General features: G+C 40.1%; 2 protein-coding genes across 2 annotated transcripts; one reads left to right on the top strand and one right to left on the bottom strand.

Moving 5' to 3' along the window:
• The first annotated feature begins 4,897 nt into the window (after positions 1 to 4,897).
• On the top strand, positions 4,898 to 11,363 carry gnat1 (guanine nucleotide binding protein (G protein), alpha transducing activity polypeptide 1). The gene is made up of 9 exons (XM_057846068.1): positions 4,898 to 5,173; positions 6,426 to 6,468; positions 6,734 to 6,875; positions 6,951 to 7,108; positions 7,199 to 7,327; positions 8,086 to 8,215; positions 8,413 to 8,566; positions 10,253 to 10,458; positions 10,964 to 11,363. Exons 1-8 carry the CDS (start codon positions 5,068 to 5,070, stop codon positions 10,441 to 10,443), a joined length of 1,053 nt encoding a protein of 350 aa, XP_057702051.1. The 5' UTR covers positions 4,898 to 5,067; the 3' UTR covers positions 10,444 to 10,458; positions 10,964 to 11,363.
• A 306-nt stretch (positions 11,364 to 11,669) lies between these two features.
• On the bottom strand, positions 11,670 to 20,785 carry edem1 (ER degradation enhancer, mannosidase alpha-like 1). Its single transcript, XM_057846067.1, has 12 exons — positions 20,208 to 20,785; positions 18,728 to 18,800; positions 18,520 to 18,623; positions 16,931 to 17,102; positions 16,674 to 16,857; positions 16,343 to 16,517; positions 16,133 to 16,253; positions 15,880 to 16,050; positions 15,663 to 15,736; positions 15,496 to 15,592; positions 12,554 to 12,736; positions 11,670 to 12,388 (listed from the first exon to the last, which is right to left on the bottom strand). The coding sequence occupies exons 1-12, from the start codon at positions 20,645 to 20,647 to the stop codon at positions 12,299 to 12,301; spliced, it is 1,884 nt and encodes a 627-aa protein (XP_057702050.1). The 5' UTR covers positions 20,648 to 20,785; the 3' UTR covers positions 11,670 to 12,298.
• Between the last annotated feature and the right edge of the window lie 452 nt (positions 20,786 to 21,237).

The raw sequence follows: 21,237 nt of genomic DNA, 5'->3' as shown, positions 1-21,237 counted from the left end.
TCATTAATTTAAAACAAAAAATTCATATAATAGTCATTACTACTATGTATGTTTTTATCAATGACAAAAAATGGTCACTTGCTCCATAAAGAATTAAAGCAATACTTAATACCTTAATAATAACTTTTCAACCTTCATTAAACATCAACTTACAAGTAATTTTACTTGCATTAAGCAAGTAATCAACTTCAAGGAGGAGGGTGGTAAGAATACTGCCACACAAAAAAACTACAAATGTGCTGCCTGCTTTACGGAATATGTCACTTCCCCCGTTCCTCAGTCCTTAAATTGTCTTATCATATTGTTTAGCCACACTTAGGCTAGGTTCATACTGCAGGTCTTAATGCACAAATCCGATTTTTCTGTGTTTTCCCGACTCAAATCAGGCATTAACTTGACAGTCTAATCAACACAGGTAGCATAAAAGTGGACCATTTCGAATACAATCTAGGTCACTTTTAGTATATGATTAACATCAGATCTTGGCCACATTTTTCCAGATTGTGACAGCAGTCTGAACTGTCAAGTCCCCCAAATCGGAATTCATGCAGCAATTACGTCAGCAAGTAGCGAGAGAGACAGGGCGAACATTAGCGATGGAGCTGTGCATTAGCGTTAGCGCCTAGCTTGAACGCAGATTTTAGGGAAGAAGCGAGCTTGGCAACAGTCATAAAAAATGAAATGGAGGGGGCAGGATAAGCCTGAGGGTTTTCCTTCTGTGCGCCAAATGAGCAATATTTCAAGATTGCTTACACAGCCAAGATTTTGAGCAAACTGTCTGTATACAGTGTATCACAAAAGTGAGTACACCCTTCGCATTTCTGCAGATATTTAAGTATATCTTCTCATGGGACAACACTGACAAAATGACACTTTGACACAATGAAAAGTAGTCTGTGTGCAGCTTATATATTAGAGTTAATTTATTTTCCCCTCGAAATAACTCAAATATAGCCATTAATATCAAACCCCTGGCAACAAAAGTGAGTACACCCCTTAGAAATGACATCCCTGAATGTTCAAATTGAGTAATGCTTGTCATTTTCCCTCCAAAATGTCATGTGACTCGTTAGTGTTACTAGGTCCAGGTGTGCATAGGGAGCAGGTGTGTTCAAATTTGTAGTGCAGCTCTCACGCTGGTCACTGAAAGTTCCAAAATGGCACCACATGGCAAAGAACTCTCTGAGGATCTTAAAAGACGTGTTGTTGCGCTACATGAAGATGGCCAAGGCTACAAGAAGATTGCCAACACACTGAAACTGAGCAGCAGCTCAGTGGCTAAGATCATCCAGCATTTTAAAAGCCTTTAGGGTTTCATACAATGGCTCAGCCTCCCAATTACAGTTTAAGGGTATTTTTTGTTAGGGCTTCAATCATAAGAGATTTATTAAGAAAGTGAATATTTTACACATCCACCCATCCCTTATCTACCGCTTAATCCAGGGTCGGGTCGCATGGGCAGCAGCTTTAGTAGGGAAACCCAGACTTCTCGCTCCCCGCCCTCTTCAACCAGTTCCTCCGGTGGGATTCCAAGGCGTTCCCAGGCCAGCTGAGAGACATAGTCTCTCTAGTGTGTCCTCGGTCGTCCCTGGGGTTTCCCACCGGTGGGACATGCCTACAAACCCTCTCCAGGGAGGCGTCCAGAAGGCATCTGAACCAGATGTCCGAGCCACCTCAGCTGACTCCTCTCACGCGGAGGAGTAGCGGCTCCACCCTGAGTCCCTCCTGGATGACGGAGCTTCTCACCCCATCTTTGAGAGAGTCTGGACATCCGCGAAGGAAACTCATTTCGGCCGTTTGTATCCAGGATCTTGTTGTTTTGGTCACGACCCACAGTTCGTGACCATACGCGAGGGTAGGAACTTAGATCGACTCATAAATCGAGAGCTTCAACTTTTGGATCAGCTCCTTCTTCACTACAATGGACCAGTACAGAGTCAGAATCACTGCAGACGCTGCACCAATCCACCTGTCGATCTCCCTCATGCCCTCACTTGGGGCAGGATCTCTTCCCCGACCCAGAGAGGGCACACCACCCTTTTCCGACCGCGGACCAAGGTCTCGGATTTAGAGGTACTGATCTTCATCCCAACCGCATCACACTCGGCTATGAACTGCTCCAGTAAGAGTTGAAGATCACAACTCCATGAAACCAACAGCACCACATCATCAGCAAAAAGCAATGCTGAGGCCACCAAACCGGACCCCCTTAACGCTTCAGCTGCGCCTGTCCATAAAAGTTATGAACAGAATCATTGACAAAGAGCAACCTTGGCAGAGTCCAACCTTCACTGGGAATGAATCCGATTTACTGCCGGCAATGCGGACCAAGCTCTGACACCGGTCATACAGGAACCAAACAGCCCTTACCAGGGGGCTCAGTACCCCGTACTCCCAGGAACCCCCCCACAGGATTCCCCGAAGAGTACGGTGGAACACCTTCTCCAAATCCACAAAAGATATGAAGACCGGTGGGGCGAACTTCTTAATGCGTGTATTTCACACTTTTAAAAAAATAAAAACATGGATAACATTGTACGAGTGCGATTCACTTTCACTGGCACACACTAAATGCAGCCATTTATAATTGAAAGTGAGTAGATTAGGATACTTAACCAGACTCAGATTAGGGTCAATGAGATCTGTGGGGTGAACCCACAAAGCTCTTTAGTCACTTCACACTCCATACAAACATTCTATTAATAGTAATTGTTATTTATAATTGCTCTTTATTTATATGAGCGCCATTTTTTGTTGAAGCTGTTAAAGGTTCAGGGTAATACAAATTTAAAAATAATAATTAAAAAACACAAAAACAATATGATGAAATGTGAATCATTTTCAAACTATAGTCAATTGAATACACTACAAAGACAATATATATAATGTTTAAAGTCATGAATAATATTTCCATGATTAGGAATTGTTACAAATATTCACAATTCAGTCCTGCAGCCAGTTCAATAAAAACTGGGTGAGGGGTAGTGTGTTCAGTCACTCCTTTTATCAACACTCAGTAAGTGTTTAGGAAGTGAGATTTGAGGTTTTAAAAATTGTAGTTTGAAACTAAAGTTAGCATTTATGATGAAGGTTTAAAACCAGGGTATCGGTTTCAAGTTAAGGTTCCAAAGTGGATGTTAGGTCATTAACTCATTGACTGTCTTTGACAACAACAGATTTCCTAATGCATTTAAACTGGGAGGAATAGCTGTGAATGCTCATGTTTCAGAGCCTTTGAAGGCGCTAGACGTCCAATCCATTTTGACTATCAGAGGCTGGCAGCGATCCTCCCAACCAACAGGGGTGAAAGTGGGCCAGAACGGTCAGGAACGCAGTTCCTGTATAAGATTCAGGGCAGGAACGCAGTTCCGGTATAAGATTCAGAGCCGGAATGCTGTTCCGGTACACGGGGCTTGGACTCCAAAAATATGACGGCAACTGTCAGAATGTTATGTGAAAAAAAAAAATGCTAAACTGCCACACATGCATTTCATCTCCAAGAAGAAAACAATCTACCAACATCAGATTTACATACACAAGTGTTAACAACAAGCATAATAAAGTGCTTGTGTAGCGTAATCCGTTTCCACCGCATTATTTTATTCCACGGACGGCATGGAGGTTTCCCTAGCTGCTGCAGTTATCAGAGTCTGACGATGATGAGTCACGTCAATGCGCGAATGCACGCGGCAATTGGCTAACATACTGACGTGATCGGCAGAGATAGTTAGCTCTGATTGGTTCAAATCTGCATGATTTCTGGAACAGCAACAAAAGAAAAGTTTGTTGTATTGATGCGACAAAAAAAGGGCAATGCAACAGACAATGGGTCAAATCTTTAAGAGCAAGGAAAGAGTTGAGGAGACTTATTTATCATATTTTGTTTTATTTGCTCTGATGGGGAGGTTCAGAACATCTTAGCTGTCAATGTGTACTTTGGACTTATATTTGTTCATTTATGTTAGGCTACTTATTCATTTCCTTAAGTGAATGTTTGCGCGATCTTCAAAATATATTCCATTTCACACTGCATAATATGTCATCTGTATTTTTCTGAATGTATGTTAGTTATATCTTTATTATTAAAAAAAATTTTAAAAAAGCAAAAGTAAGTGTTTACATTGACTTCAATTTTAATATGCATCATATGTTCTTAAAGTAGTTATATAATTGACATTTGGCATTTAGTATGTGAGGAAATGAAGGAAAATAAAAATTAGGAGATGGAGGTTGGGGTTATTGCTGTTTTTGTTAACTTTTATTTTGCAAATCATTGAAAAAATACAATTTTGAATGAAAATCAGTTTTTGTATGTGTATAGAAATAACTGTGCCAAAACAGTTTTCTTTGCATTTCAGTAGTTTTAGGTTTTACCTCCTGCCCCTCCCATAAAAAAAATAATAATAATAAATTAATAAATAAACAAAATTTCTGGCTCCGTGGCGACCTTCACGTCGGGGACTTCCTGCAAGAAATTCTATCCACTTTCACCCCGGCTACAAGTTAAGGAATTAAGGGTTTCAAAACCGACTTTCAAGTGTTTAGTTGTTTAACAACGTCCTAGGTTCCAAATTAAGGCATCGAGCATAGTCTGAAACTGCAATTTGGGGTTAAATTCAGAGTTAAGGTTTCAAACAAGGGTTGGAGTTTGAAATTAAGTTTTGATGCAAAGGTTAAAGTCTTAGACAACGGTTCAAAGCTAACATTTGGGATTTTAGGACTCATGCAAGTGAATGTCTGAAGCTTCACAGCAGATAAGTACTTGAGCCGATGTAGATCTTCCGCTGAGCGCAGCAAAGTCCCCCTCAAGGCTCTCCGTCTGATTCACCTACGGACCCTCAACCTTGCATCCTCCAACCCTCAACCACTCCTGTCCTTGCATCCCATTGGTCGGCCTCCTCGTCAGGTGGGCTGCGAGGACGCCCGCAATCCCCTCCTAAGTCGAAGGGAAAATACTCCCAAAGTTGTTTAGCAGCGCAGCATCAGACCAGAGGGCTGGTCTGCTTCTCGGTTGTTCTTCAGAGCACTTTTGGCTTTGGCAGACGGGCCCGAGCCGGGACCAGCAACATGGGGGCGGGAGCGAGTGCCGAAGAGAAGCGCTCCAGGGAGCTGGAGAAAAAGCTGAAGGAGGATGCAGACAAAGATGCCAGGACCGTCAAGCTGCTGCTATTAGGTAACATCAAGTTGATAGTAGACATCTGAGGCCACAAAGTGGAGGACCAGTTACAGCATTTGCTGTAAATTTAGATGATGAATTAAAAAGTGATTTCAAAAGCAATGACTATGTGGAAATATCCATGAATGAATTTTTTCTCAAACAATCAAACTGATATTGTAATTTTAGTGGAATCTATGTTATCATGTCAGATATATTATTAAATGAAATGAAAATTCTTAAAAAGTATCATCATATTATCAAGATGGGTTTCCATACCCACGAGTATAATGTAAAACATGTACATTGCATTTTGCTGGTCAGAATTAATAAAATATAGCAAAAGGGTAAAGGGAAAATATCGAGTTAAAATATTTTATGTAGTGCAATTAAGTTCTGTCTGGAAAATTGAGAAATTACTTCTACAGGGGGATATGTTGCTTTGTATGGTTAATTTTAACAAAAAAGGGTGATGTGTGCGTGAATGGTTGTGTGTCTCCTTGTGCCCTGCGATTGGCTGGCAACCAATTCAGGGTGTCCCCTGCCTACTGCCCGAAGTTAGCTGGGATAGGCTCTAGCACCTCCGCGACCCTCGTGAGGAATAAGCGGCATGGAAAATGAATGAATGAATGAATGAATGAATGAATAAAATAATACAGTATATAACTTTAAAAAAAACAATTAAGGAAAGTTAGTGGGGAAAAATGCAATCTAAATTGTGAGATAAGTAAAAGCATTCTGCATTTTATTTTTGATGACATGAAAAAAACAAATTTTTGGACCTTGTAATCAAATTTCCAAGAATTGTTATCTGTATATTTAAAAAATGAATTACATAGACCATTTAAAATGTATTTAAGTGTTCAAGTGACCAAAATGTTTTTTTTTTTTGTTTGTTTTTTTTGCACAATAATGCCAATATAGCCATTTTTTCCAGCTAAATCATCTTATTTATATTTTGTATTTGAAATATTTTTTGTTGCAATATTTTTGTTAAAGAAATATAAATGTCGCATAACAAGGAATCCTTCCATTGTATGACAGTTTGTGTGATCATCATGAAAATGTAGGTCACGGACTCAAGGAGGATGTTTGTCCTGACATCAGCTTTGCAGCAGATTAGATGTTCTATAAGAGGCATTAAGAACCATTGGCACCCTCCATATGAATGCAATGAGCTCATCATTATTCCTAGAGATTTATTATTAAAAGTAAAATGATCATGTCCTTTTTCTGTTTCCATAAATGATGTTTTCCCTATGTCGTGCAGGTGCTGGTGAATCAGGAAAAAGCACAATTGTCAAACAGATGAAGTAAGGACTTTTCATTCATTCATTCTTTTAGGGGTCTCAAAGATGAGCCAAATCCCAAATATTCACTCAGTTGTAAGTCATTGGCAGGAAAAAAAAACCTTCTGACACCAGTTTTACTATTGGACAAAAATTTGGGTAGTCATGTTTATTCCAACATGATTCAAGATAAGATCTCATAATGGAACAGGAGCTTGACCATTTGTATTATTGAAGCATACCAAGATTTCGCTTGTTAATTGTCCTATCCCTTCTTGTTACTTGTCAGAATTATTCATCAAGATGGCTACTCACTTGAAGAGTGTCTAGAGTTCATCAGTATCATTTACAGCAACACTCTGCAGTCTATCATGGCCATCGTGAAAGCCATGAGTACGTTTGGCATCAACTATGGCCACCCCGATCAGCAGGTGGGAGAAAACTGCGGCGCATCACACTGTGAGCATACTCCATTACATTTACGCAATTGGTTCTGTTTATTTCAGGATGACGCCAGGAAATTGATGCATCTGGCAGATACTATTGAGGAGGGAACCATGCCCAAGGAGCTGTCCGATATTATCCTGCGCCTGTGGAAGGACTCGGGCATCCAGGCGAGTTTTGACCGGGCATCTGAGTACCAGCTGAATGACTCAGCTGGATAGTAAGTACACCAAGTTCTGACACTAAAGTGAAATTTATGCAAAATAAGGGGAAAAAAACAATTCATGTTCTGTTCTGTTTTTTCTCTTAGCTATTTGAACGACTTGGAGCGTCTGATCCAACCAGGGTATGTGCCCACTGAGCAAGATGTGTTGCGATCCAGGGTGAAAACCACCGGTATCATCGAAACCCAGTTTTCCTTCAAGGATCTTAATTTCAGGTGAGCTGAAGGAACATTCAAAACAAAGTAATTCTGAGATTTAGAACTTTCTCTCATCTGAAGACAAGTACCTTCTCTCAAGAATAGAACCTTCTCTAGTAACAGCACTTTTATTTCAAAACCAAAAACTCCAAGAACTGAAACCTTTTTTGAGGACTAAAACATTCTCTAAAGACTTTAATTTATAAATTTACAATCTGAACAACAATCTTCTCTCATTTTTTCTGAGAACTTGAACCTTCATTCGACACAGGAAACATTCACTCTACAATTGAACCCACTATCTGGGCATTTAGCCTCTCTCCTTAATAAAACCTGACCTAAAGACTAGAATCTTCATATTTGAAGGTACTTTTGGGACATGACCTCTGAGGAAGAGCACTCTCACTTGAGACTATAATTTTGTCCCAATACAAAAACCTAAAATTAAGACATTCATTCAGAATGAGAACTCTGTTATGGAATAGTACCTTCTGTAAGCTTACCTAAATCATTTGCTTATAGAAAAACCTTTGCTAAGAGCTAGAACCTCCATCTGTGTTCCCTTTTCTGTGCTTCTTTTTCCTACACCGGGGTTATGAGTTTTTTCTCGTCCACTACTGAGGTTGGATCAGGGAATGTTGTTCTCTGTCAACTGTTGGCCTGTGAAGGCCCTCGAGACCTTTTGTGGTGAAGGACCACATGGAAATAAACCTGACTTAGGTCTTTGGTCACAACAAGTATTGTTTTTACATCTCGGTTTGTTGGCCTCAATGTAGAATGTTCGATGTGGGCGGTCAGAGATCAGAGAGAAAGAAGTGGATCCACTGTTTCGAAGGGGTCACCTGCATCATCTTTATCGCCGCTTTGAGCGCCTACGACATGGTGCTGGTGGAGGATGACGAAGTGGTAAGACGCTTGCACATTGCACTTTTTTAAAGCAGGGAACACGTGACAATTTTTGACATCTTGAATATTATTAAAAATGGGTGCAACCTCAGAAAGAGGAAACAATTAGCAAAAGTGCTTCCTTCTGTAGTGTGAGGTCAAAGCCAGGCACTGTGCAGCGCTTGGACCTCTTATGATGCGATCTATTTTCTGCACAGAATCGAATGCACGAAAGCCTGCACTTGTTCAACAGCATCTGCAACCATCGCTACTTCGCCACCACCTCTATTGTCCTTTTCTTGAACAAGAAAGACGTGTTCCTGGAGAAGATCAAGAAGGCTCACCTCAGCATGTGCTTCCCCGACTACGATGGTGAGGACTTGGCAAAATACAAATACTGAATTGTAGAGTCTGTACTGTACTGCGTTTTCGTTTTACACATATACCGTGGGGCAAATAAGTATTTAGTCAACCACCAATTGTGCAAGTTCTCCTACTTTAAAAGATTAGAGAGGCCTGTAATTGTCAACATGGGTATAACTCAACCATGAAAGACAAAATGTGGAAAAAAAAAAAAACTCACATTGTTTGATTTTTAAAGAATTTATTTCCAAATTAGAGTGGAAAATAAGTATTTGGTCACCTACAAACAAGCAAGATTTCTGGCTTTCAAAGAGATCTAACTTCTTCTAACGAGGTCTAACGAGGCTCCACTCGTTACCTGTGTTAATGGCACCTGTTTTAACTCATTATCGGTATAAAAGACACCTGTCCACAACCTCAGTCAGTCACACTCCAAACTCCACTATGCCCAAGACCAAAGAGCTGTCGAAGGACACCAGAGACAAAATTGTAGACCTGCACCAGGCTGGGAAGACTGAATCTGCAATAGGTAAAACGCTTGGTGTAAAGAAATCAACTGTGGGAGCAATTATTAGAAAATGGAAGACATACAAGACCACTGATAATCTCCCTTGATCTGGGGCTCCATGCAAGATCTCACCCCGGGGTGTCAAAATGATAACAAGAACAGTGAGCAAAAATCCCAGAACCACACGATGGGACCTAGTGAATGACCTACAGAGAGCTACTAGGCTACTATGAGTAACACAATGCGCCGCCAGGGACTCAAATCCTGCACTGCCAGACGTGTACCCCTGCTGAAGAAAGTTCACGTCCAGGCCTGTCTGATGTTCGCTAGAGAGCATTTGGATGATCTAGAAGAGGACTGGGAGAATGTGTTATGGTCAGATGAAACCAAAATAGAACTTTTTGGTAGAAACACGGGTTCTCGTGTTTGGAGGAGAAAGAACATTGAATTCCATCTGAAGAACACCATACCCACTGTGAAGCATGGAGGTGGAAACATCATGCTTTGGGGCTGTTTTTCTGCAAAGGGACCAGGACGACTGATCTGTGTAAAGGAAAGAATGAATGGGGCTTTCATCAGCAAGGGCACTGAAGATGAGACGTGGCTGGGTCTTTCAGCATGACAATGATCCCAAACACACACCAGTGCAACAAAGGAGTGGCTTCATAAGAAGCATTTCAAGGTCCTGGAGTGGCTTAGCCAGTCTCCAGATCTCAACCCCATAGAAAATCTGTGGAGGGAGTTGAAAGTCCGTGTTGCCCAACGACAGCCCCAAAACATCACTGCTCTAGAGGAGATCTGCATGGAGGAATGGGCCAAAATACGAGCAACAGTGTGTGAAAAGCTTGTGAAGAGTTACAGAAAACGTTTGGCCTCCGTTATTGCCAAAAAAGGGTACATAACAAAAGTATTGAGATAAACTTTTGGTATTGACCAAATACTTATTTTCCACCATGATTTGCAAAAAAACATCTTTAAAAATAAAACAATGTGATTTTCTGCAGAGGGGGTTCCATATTCTGTCTCTCATGGTTGAGGTTTACCCATGTTGACAATTACAGGCCTCTCTAATATTTTCAAGTGGGAGAACTTGCACAATTAGTGGGTGACTAAATACTTATTTGCCCCAATGTATCTGTACTTAATACATCTGAACACAAAGCATGCTTCCATATTCTTTCCCTGAGGTCCTAACACCTATGAGGATGCCGGTAACTACATCAAAGTACAGTTCCTGGATTTGAACATGCGCAGAGACGTCAAGGAAATCTACTCGCACATGACCTGCGCCACAGACACAGAGAACGTCAAGTTTGTGTTCGACGCGGTCACAGACATCATCATCAAAGAAAACCTGAAGGATTGTGGCCTCTTCTGAAGGACCTTCACACTCGTGAGTCCAACTAGGGTTTCGAGAAGGGATTGGGTATGGTTTCAAGGTCTTGCTGATGCTTGGGTTCAGATTTCAAACAAGGGTTGGGGACTTAAATTATTGGATGAAGCCAATATTGTGGTTTCAAATTAGGTTAAAGCCAAATTTAGAGTTGAAAGTCGAGGTTAATGATTCCAATCAGAATTTGAAGTGAAGGGTTTATTTCAAATCATGGTTTTATAGCAAGATTAGTGATTCAAATTAGGGTTTGAAGTCAAAGTCCAGCTTTCCAAATTAGGGTTTCAGATTTGGATTTCAAAAGGGGCTCAGATTTTAAGCAAAAGTCAGGGTTTTGCTGGGGTTCTAAATTAAAAATCAGCATTTCAGTTAGGTTTACAAGCCAAATTAGGGTTTCATATCAAGGTTGGGGTTTCAATTTGGATTAAGCCTGAAATTGCACATGGCTTTACAGCCCATTTTCCCCATCTGACTTCTGACTAATGTCTTTCCACCCTTTTCTTTGCAGGTTACTATAAATATTCCTCTCCGTGTACCACAAAATCTACATCTACTGAGGTTAACATATTGCCCCTTCAAAGAACACACATAAGAAGTCATAGCTTTGACTCCTATGGACAGAAGAGAGACCAAAACCCATCAGAATTGCCTCCAGTTGATTTCTTGTTTTAGTGGAGCTAACTTGTCCTAGGAGGCTATGCAACGTGTAGCAGAATTTCCAATGAGAAGCTTTTCTCTTTGAGATGCACAAATGCACTTCAACCTGTTAGACCAATGGCTTTGTATAATATCTTATAATATGTATCATAGATTTCGGGGGGTGGGGGGTGTTAGAAGTAATAATGATTTGAAATTGAAGATTTGCAAGACTGATGAGTGCCATGCAAACATCACTGTGTAAAGCATGACTCCACCATTAAAGCTTCTGTAGAGAAGAGACTTTGTGTCTGTTATCTATCATTTTAATATGTGAGATGAAATAATGAATGTTGCCATCTATTCTTTTTCAGGAATGGCCTTTTGGTTAGCATTTCAAATTTGTGGATCTAAAAATGGCTATGTTCAAAATTCAGTTCTGAAAATTTATTTTTAAATCTAGTTTAGGTGACCGATCACAGTTGGAAGTCAAAGTCTGCATTTCAGCCTCAAGCTTCAAATATTTTAATGGGTATAAAATTGAATTGTAGAACCCCAAAAGAAAAGATAGACACCCAACTGTGCAGCAGGTTTAATCAACAATAAACACATAAAAATGTGCCACTTAAAAATAACATAACACCTTATTGTATTACAGGCAATAACTAAGATGTCAATTTTGAGATTGTTCTTTTTTTTTTTTCTTAAACCCTGAGACGATTATAGCCGGTAGGAAGCAATCACAATACAAATAATAAATCTGAAAATAAAAAATAAAAAGTTTCAGAAAATGCTCACATAAAAAAAAACCTATGGCTTGAATTAGTAGCTGCAAACATCTGTACACGATCTCCTGCAGAGTAACACAAAAACGATTAAGGCACTTTAAAAACAGTGATCTAAATGTATGTTTGCATTTGTTATGACACCAAAGACATGGAAAAAGCCAGAATTGACAACATAAGCAGGCACCATATAAAAACGGGAAAAGCCCTTGTGGTGAATTACAAACAGGCACTGAACGCTTGAGGATGTGTTAGGTGTTTTTTTTTTGTTTTGTTTTTTTTAACATATCCTAATCCACACACCCGCATACACACTCTTTAAACACTCCAAATTGGCTCACAGATCTCACCCAGTGAAAAATTAAAAGTCGTGGTCCAACTGTTTCCTCTCCATTCAGGTCATAGTCCCACGCAAACAGGAATCAGAGTAACCCAACCATTTGATCAATTTGCCTCATGTAGACACTCTTCAGGGGCAGCGTGTAGCGCCTCGCATCGGGGATCCGGATGCACTACATGGGAAGACCAAGACAAGATTACCTTTCTGTTTACGTCTTTGATTATCCAGTTTTATTTAATTCAATATTGACAAATCATCACTGTCTATAATGAAAACATGGTCACATTTGAGACTTGATTTGTTGAAAAACAACAACGCCCAAGACTGTTATCCCTACCTTGCTGATGTTCCGTGAGGGCTGCTCGATCGTTTCCGTCTGTTGCTCCACATCGTCTTCTTGCTGACACATTCCGCTCCATCGTTTCTCTCGGAATCGCTTGTCAACGGGCATCACATGACCCTCAGTGGTGAAGATGTACTTGTTACCTGATTTGTGGAGCGGGTTGTCCTCGTCAAATAGCTGCAACGCATCCAAAAAGTTAGGGCTGGGCAACCACTTACCAATTTAATTACAATTACTAGCATGAGATTCTTGCGATTGATCGCATTGTCATACCTAAAAATCAATAATCAATTCAAAAGTAGCTGAGACTATAGTAGTAATAGTTAATAGCCAAGTTTGTCCTGACCTCCCTTTTCCTGTCTTATCAGGTATTAGGTGCATGTCCTTGGTAAATGAAGTCATAATGAGCTTGTAACACTATATCTAGCTAGGTAGCATATACAGTAGTAGTATATAGAAAGAACACACTCTGAGAGTGGTGGTTGAAAGGTGGAAAAGCGCTATATAAGTATAACACCATTACCATTACCACTAAACATTTAGGCCCACTCATCAACAGCACTCTAAATACTGGACTATGCAATAATTATTTTTTGAGTCAGCACTGCGAGTTAATTAGTTAACTCATTGGCTGCCAACAAGGGCGTAGGTTTAGTCTCAACAATGGTAGTAACAATATTACAGCATAACCTGCATGTACACTTTTTGCTGGGGACGGGACATTAATAAGACCAAACAGATTGGGTGAACGGGGGTCAGGGCTATATTTCTCACAAATGTGACGTCACATCGTAAAGCGGAAGTAAAGCCGAAGTGGGACATTATAGACCCGCCCTCGCATAGAAACAACGTAATTTGTGCTACTTTTCACCGGTAATCTTTCAAAAACGAACATGCCGATCACGCATTGCTTTTTTTGGAACTTGTAGAAACGACTCTAGACATTACGACACACGAAGGATGTTTTCTTCATACATTTCCGGAAACCGAAAACTCGGGAGGAAAAAATGTGAAGACCGAATCAACTTGTGCGGACTTTAACACCAGCTCGGTGAATCCATTCACATTTCATATGCAGCAAACATTTTGTTGGGTTGGCATGGTCTTTCAGAGGACAAAGAGGTAAGCCATTTTTATATTTTTAACTTATTTTTTTAGCGTAACGTTGTGCCGTACTGCTTCTGTCTGACAATGAATGACCTGAAAAGAATTACAATGGTATCTTACTGCCACTGTTACCGTTTCTGTTATATATACAGTGGGGAGAACAAGTATTTGATACACAGTCAATGGGTTTTCCCATTGACAGTGTATCAAATACTTGTTATCCCCACTGTATAACAACTTTAGTAAGGGGGAAGTGTAAATAAATTATAGAATTAAGATTTGTTATCAATGAAAAAATTAAAAGTGTTCGTTGGCTGTCACTGAGTAGCATTTGCGATCGCTACACAAAGCTAACTAAATTACCCCCAAGAACGGTCAGAGACGTAGGGCAACCAGAGGATATATAAGAAAGACAGGGCTGATGGTAAAGATAGCTTGTTGAAATAGGAGAATGTCATTGTCTGTCGCGTCGATAAAAAAAAGCTAAGGCTATGCTTAGGTCAGCTCGTTTTTTTGTCTTTTTCAGCCTTCGACACTCAACTGAACATTTTTATGTTCTTCCACATCTTTGCCAGTGAATTTGGCACCAGGCACATCATTTTCGGAGAGAATTGGTAGGTTTAGCTCTGTAAACATCTCCTTCGTACACGATTTCCATTCATTTCCTATTAGGGACAAACGGTGGCTTGTTAAGTCAAATATATCAAGTGTGTGAACCCAAAAGATCACATTTAAAACCAAGACCCCACTTAGCAACAGTAGCTAATGTCATGAATATTAATGAGCGGAAGTGACGTGTTGCTTGCGGTACGCCATTGATAGGCTAATGACCATATAAATCAAATAAAAATGAAAATTGGGGAGACAAGGGTAAACCAAGTTAACATTTCTCACAGTTTAATTAACGTTAACAGTAGAAAACACAAACACACTTCTCTCTAAGCAGCTTCCTCCTTGAGTTTTGCAGGTTAGCAAATTCACACACTTTAATGTTATACTATGACTCTGTTACATGTTCTGACTCTGAAGCAGGTTGGACTTTCAGTTGGAAAATTAGTGGTGTGTTCCCCTCTACAACATTGTAGGGCTACAGCTATCAAATATTTTAGTAATCGAGTAATCGACTGAAAATTCTATCGAGTAATCGAATAAAACATTTTTTTTTTAGGTAAAGAGTAATTATAAATATAGATGAGAAAACAAGACATTTCATCTAATATTGAACCATTTTCAGTCAATCAATGTCTTTATTTTCGATGTACATTGTTGAAAACAGCCAACAATTGCATCTCAAATGTGACAAAAAAAAAAAAAAAAAAAAAAGACTAATTCACAGCGTTCACTCAAAAAACTTTAAGATCTTATAAAAAATGTCTTACCTAAAAATGTCATTACGCTTGATAACACACATCACTTAAAAGTTAGGTGTTTTTCTCACGTGTTTCAATTGAATTTCCACTTGTGTCATGCTATAAGTTCTAGTTAAGTTTTAAGTTAGTCTAAACTGTAAGTCCTGATAGGATTTTGTGTTTTTGCAGTGTTCAAAGTAAATGCTGTGCTGTATTGGAGCACATTAGACACCAGTGCTACTTGGTGTTTTACCCAGCAATGACAATTTGAGTGACAGTAACGTTAATGTTATATATGAGCGCTGAGAAGTGTACTGTTTTAAGATGGCGGCTATTTTATTAACACCACCGAGTCGGTCATTTCGCATCTAGTTCTACGTACATGTGATATCTATGACACGCATCAGACGCTACCTACTACCATGTTGCTACCATGAAGGCTGGGTAGAAAATTTAGGAATTTCTTGAGATTGCACTTACTAGATAAAGGTATTTGCAGGTTTCACTTAGGAAGAAACTCTCCATGCGATCTTCTTTGGATTTGTGCACAACGTGATGGAGGGTAGCATAGCCGCATCTGTGGAACATAAAGAGCACATCAACAAAAAGACAAGAAAAAAAGTGGGGAATAAAGGCACTGAACACACCTGACTTTGGTATTATTTTCAAGGCTCTCAAGGATGTCCATTCCCACATGCAAGTAGAAAGGATTTTTGGTCGCCTGCAAAGGCAAATATACTGTACGTTAATAATGAGTAAGACTGGTTGAAACTTGATAGCCTCTCACAGCTAAAACTGGATTGGACGTCTATGGCCATATATGGATTAGTTAAATTGAAATTGTTTTAATACACTGAATGTCACCTGATAGAGCAGATACGTGGACTCCACTAGCTCAGGTCTGAGTGGGTAAAAGAGAACATCAGGAGCCTGCCGCTTCCAGTTGTACCTCTCCGGTAAAGCCCCGAAGCGCTTCCAGATGGCATAATAGAAGGCATGGAGGCAAATAGCATTTTCCACATCACCATTTAGCACCTAAAAAAAAAAAAGGACAGCCAAAAATATTTTCTTAGTTTGTCCCTTCCAAAATTTCAGTACTTTTTGTTTGTAAGCTAACCTGCAGCCCAGGAAAAAAGGCCTGAAGAGAGTCTATCCAGGTGTTCATGATCTTGCCGCTCATCATGTTCACGTTGACGTAGATGGGAGGGTCGCCTTCTCCTTCATTGCACGACTCTCGCCTACATTAATTGAAAAAAACAGTCTGTAATGCAGTAAATTAGGCAAATCATAAGAGTTTCAAACTTTATTGTACATTGGAGTGCCTCACCCTCGCCTCAAGTGGTTTTGGATGCTATCGTAGGCAGCTTGGAACATGGCATAGTCCTCCTTTTCACCGAACAGAATGTATGACTTGAGTAAATACTCATAGAAGGAGTCCATGCCAGCACCTAAGCCGCTCTGCTTGCCCACCCAGTGGCCGGTTTGGATGTTGACGATGTTGCCTGATCAAACATATTAATGAAAATATATCAAGTGTGTGAACCCAAAATACCACATTTAAAACCAAGACCCCATCGAACGTTTGGACCATTCAATTTTTAAGCCTGGTTGGGTTAGGTGAGATGACTGAAAAACATCTGATGAATGCTGTGCTGTACCTAACAAACCAGTTTCGCTATTCCTCAGCTTCCAAAGGGCTCTGACAGCTCGCCGAGCCACAGACTCAAACGTAAAATCTCCAGTCAAACGGCTCAGAATTCCAAATTCCACCAGCAGGGATCCAGCTCCCGCAGTACACGTCTCATTAATGCTACCGGACGGGACTCCAGTTTTTAGATTCACCTGGGTTCCGAAAAAAGAAATAAAGATGAGAAATAAGGACTGACGCTGAGGGCTTCAGGTATGTCAAACCCACTCTTGGATAGGGGATGCCTGTGCTGGTGTTCTCAAAGGCCGGCAGGAGGCGCAAGGCCAGATCATGGGCCAAGTGTAGCAGCTGGTCGTCGTAACCCTCCAAATTCACCCTCCCAAACGGATGCTTGGAATCCGTGAGTAGAATGTGAGCTGAAATGAGGCTGCCTAATATCCTTGATCAAACGAGATCAATAAAAATCATTGAATGGAGTGTAATATTGTTTCACTAAATGCTCTGTAAAGCTAAGGGCTTTTTTTCTTTCAGTGGTCTTCTTTCCAGTCATGAGCAGGGTAGGGGGGGTTGTTGATTACATGTAATGATACGCTGTAGTTTATGCTGTAGCTGTAGAAAAGGGATCAGTAATTATTATTGAGCGATTTGCAATTGTGCTGAATTGCCACTAATGAAATGATTGCGCTTAAAAAAATGTAATAAAAAAGGGTTTTATGCTATATCTCAACAAATCAGTATTCAATTGTGTTACGTCTGTGCACATATTGTATTATCAGCACAACATGTTTAACATGTTTAACCAACATCTTAAAGGTGTATTATTTAGAAACAAATCAAGAAAAGGAATTTACATGTTTTTTAAATTGATCTCAGAGCCCCATCTTGTGGTATATTTTAATTCAATTGAATTCATAGTTCCCGGGTTACAACTTACCCGACTTATGTGATTTCGACTTTAAGACGCCGGAGTCTCCAGTTGTTTGTTTGTTTTTATAATTTTGACTTTTGTTTTGTGATGCATGCTTCTATTTTGGCACAGGTAGTGCAGAGCAGGCAGTACTTCCGCATATGAGTAATAGCACACGTACACATGAAGAACATTTTTGCACACACGAAGAAGAGCCCATGTACACACGAAGAAGAACGTATTTGCGCACACGAAGAACAGCGCACACATGCACGAGGAAGAGCCATTTGCTCCCACGAAGAGAGAGGGGAACGAGCCTGCACACACATTTGTTGCTTGAAGCATCTACAGAGGCAAAACCTGTATATAACACCTTTTGTACTGTTTACTGCGTTTTCGATTGCGGTCGAATACTTTGGGTGAGGATGTGATTGTTTTTGATGATATGCGAACGCAAACTGATACATCCTAATCATTTGTGTGGATTCTTATTGCTTATCAGCAGCTAGTTATAAACGCATATATGAATTACTGTTATTGAAAATGAAATTGATTTAATTTCATTTTTATTTTAGTTTTATTCTGCAAGTGTTGATGTCATGAGCAGCTGAATAAAGTCAGCAAACCACACGGACTTCTGACGTCGCCACTTCAGATCTTAGCTCGCTGTCTATCTAGGACTTAGCGCCAACATCTTGGAGAGGACAGTACAATGACGTATAATCCATTTTTTGGATAGTAAATTTTGAGGTCAGGTCATTTTGATGTCAGGTTTTTTGGGAGGTACTTAAAGGGTTAATTCAGATTTACGTTGAAATTGGGTTCCGTCGCTAGCGTAGGAACGGAACTTGTTTGTAACCTGAGGATTATCGGTACTGTATAAACATGTATATTGTGTATTCATGAAACACATAGTGTCTTATTATGATAGCAGTTTTGCAGCCGGTACCTGATATTGGCCTCAAAAACCTGCACCGTTGAATCCTTATCAAAAGACACGGTGTCGATCACCAGCTCGACAGCCCGCTGGAACTCAGTGACATTTCCAAGCACCTAGTTAGCAGACACATTCCAAATTAGATCTTCGAATTGCATCATTTAAATTCCAAAGAAAACTACAAAACAGTCCTGTCTGGACTGTGGACTGGACAACTTACCAGTAGGGTATCTAAGGTGTCAATGAGCGTTAGCGAGTAGTTTCCCAGGACATCATTGATGTTAATATTGGAGCTAAAATTTGAAACAAAAAGATCACAAACAATTTTGGGAAAAGAATATATGGATTTTTAATATAATGTCCTGATTTCAGTAGTGCCTATCCCGTGCATGTTTTAGGAATGTGTGACAAAGTCAATAAATCATTGTTTTCAGTTTCCAATCAATATAAGAAAATAAATGTTAAAAACACAACACAATGAAGTCGTTGACAAGCCCCCTTTCACTTTGTAATGTGCATTTGCAGGCTTACTCGTGGGTTAATTTTATCTCATGGTTATGTGCGACACAAATCTATAAAGCAGAGTGTAAACTGAATCTCCCCTTGAGGAATTATATTTAGTACAGTATAATGAAAAGATCAAATCCTAAGGACTTACTGTTGGGTCAAGAAGAGACCAGTTCTGTACACAGATACAACTTGAACGTTAAAATAACACAAAACATACTGTTATTTAGAAGCAAAACAAGGTTTTAATAGTGTCATGAAATAATAGAACGTTGAAGGGGTTAAATATGTTGTAAATGATCATTATTATCATTTTATATTAACAAAAATACTACGTTTGGTAAACATAATTACTTTTACGAATATTATTCAGTACTATAGATTTCCTTTCATCCAGCTTTCGTAATTCACAAGTTTCACCAAACTAAATTTATATTTTTTTGTTAATAAGGCAATATCCCTTAATAGGACACTACTTGAACTAATTGGCGACCATTGACAGCGGTAGACGTTCAATCCATTTTCACTGGGAGAGGCTGGCAGTCGATTGGACGTCTGGCGCCGTCAATGACAGTTATTAATGAGTCAAATACTTTTTTTTTGCCCCCCAAATCAAGTTTACAGTGTTATTGAGGGCTATAACTAGTGGACATCACATTTCGAGTACTGTAGGCCACAATATTTTCATCTCTCTTTGCCATTATAAATTTAATGTCCTCAAAATTGTACGCAGGGTCTCAGGTGGTTAAACCAAATGTACTATTGTGGCCTAAATGACCTAATGTTTACGTGTGTGGACTGGACGCCATTTCTTAATTACCAAAAATACACTTACCATATAAAGGGTTAATAACTAAGTCTCTTGAATGACTGTCTACTCTAATGTCATCGTGTTGACAAGCTATACGCAACTTCACAATGACAGCAAAACAGAAAGCAGTGGTTGTTTCTGCTTTGTCCTGAGTAGGCTCTTTGTTTACTTGATTTCGCAACAACGCTTGGAATCTTAATTGAATATTTTGTCTTACCTTGCAGGAAATTGATACACTGACTTGTAAATAAAATATCTTAGATCATTCCATTGTTTAATAACCTCCTGCTTTGTAGATGTCTATCATACAGTATACTAGTACAAGTGTCTTCCTAAGGGAACTAGTCTGGCGCGCCACTGTCCATATATAATGACAACTCACGGGTTCTGCACGTCCGGACCCCTGCCCTCGCAGTCAATTGGGTTGAGCTCGTCTTTAGGGAAAGCATATTTCATGTAGTTATCATATCCAAAGTAGAACATTTCTCTGGCCTTCTCCTTCATTGTGGCTTTCATCGTAGCCGAGAAGGAGCTGTATCTCCTGACGTAGTCATCCTTATTTCCGTCGAAGAAGCTCAGGTAGGACCTTTTCGGTGAATCCCCCGTCACCTTGGCACAGGTCCCGGTGGCTTCCTCATGTTTGTAACCGCTTATCCGCTGAGACCACGAGTCGTCGCTTTCCCTCTCCCCGGTCCGGGACTCCTCAGCACTGCCGGAGTCCCCGATGCCCAAGCTAACGTAAGCTGCGAGTCCGAAGGCGAGCCACAGGCTTACAGACAGTCTTAGCAGGACTAGACCGACTACTAGCGACGGCCATTGCATCTTTGCTCCGGCTCGCTGTTAAAAAGCATACTTTGGGTGGGTAAACCTGCGCGGAGTAAACGAAAGCGATGGCTAATGTTCGACTGTTGATCCCAGAGGGTTTGTGGCTGTGTCGTGGCCCATACGCTTCCTGTCAACAAACCAGCCCCTCCCAAGATCTAGGCTCCGGATTGGACATTGTATTGTGACGTTGGCAATTAAGTTCAATGGTTTGCTCAAATAACTGTCAATCATTTAATTGGAGGCGTTTCCTGATACTGCTGACGTGTTCCGTATGCCAGCCAATAGGAAACAGCCATTTGTGTGACAGCAATGAAACACGTTGCCTTCATTTGACGTCCGGGATTAGTGCTCCTAGTGGTAATAAATGATAGCTTTAATTAGGGATAAAAAGTACTTAAGTACTTATGTATGGGGAGTCGGGACTGACAGCTAGTAAAACACAGCAAACAGTAACTAAGTACACCTTCCTAAATTAGCTTTGGAACAATTCAAAGTTCTGGTACGTTTGCGTGGTAATTGTTTTCCTTCGTGATGTACGTAATCTAACTTCTATGTATGAGTCAATACTTTAGAAATAAAAGCTTCAA

The sequence above is a fragment of the Corythoichthys intestinalis genome, chromosome 9, assembly GCF_030265065.1.
Source record: "Corythoichthys intestinalis isolate RoL2023-P3 chromosome 9, ASM3026506v1, whole genome shotgun sequence".
Classification (NCBI taxonomy): Eukaryota; Metazoa; Chordata; class Actinopteri; order Syngnathiformes; family Syngnathidae; genus Corythoichthys; species Corythoichthys intestinalis.
Note: the sequence above shows the minus strand (reverse complement) of the source record. Positions and strands in the feature narration are given on the sequence as shown.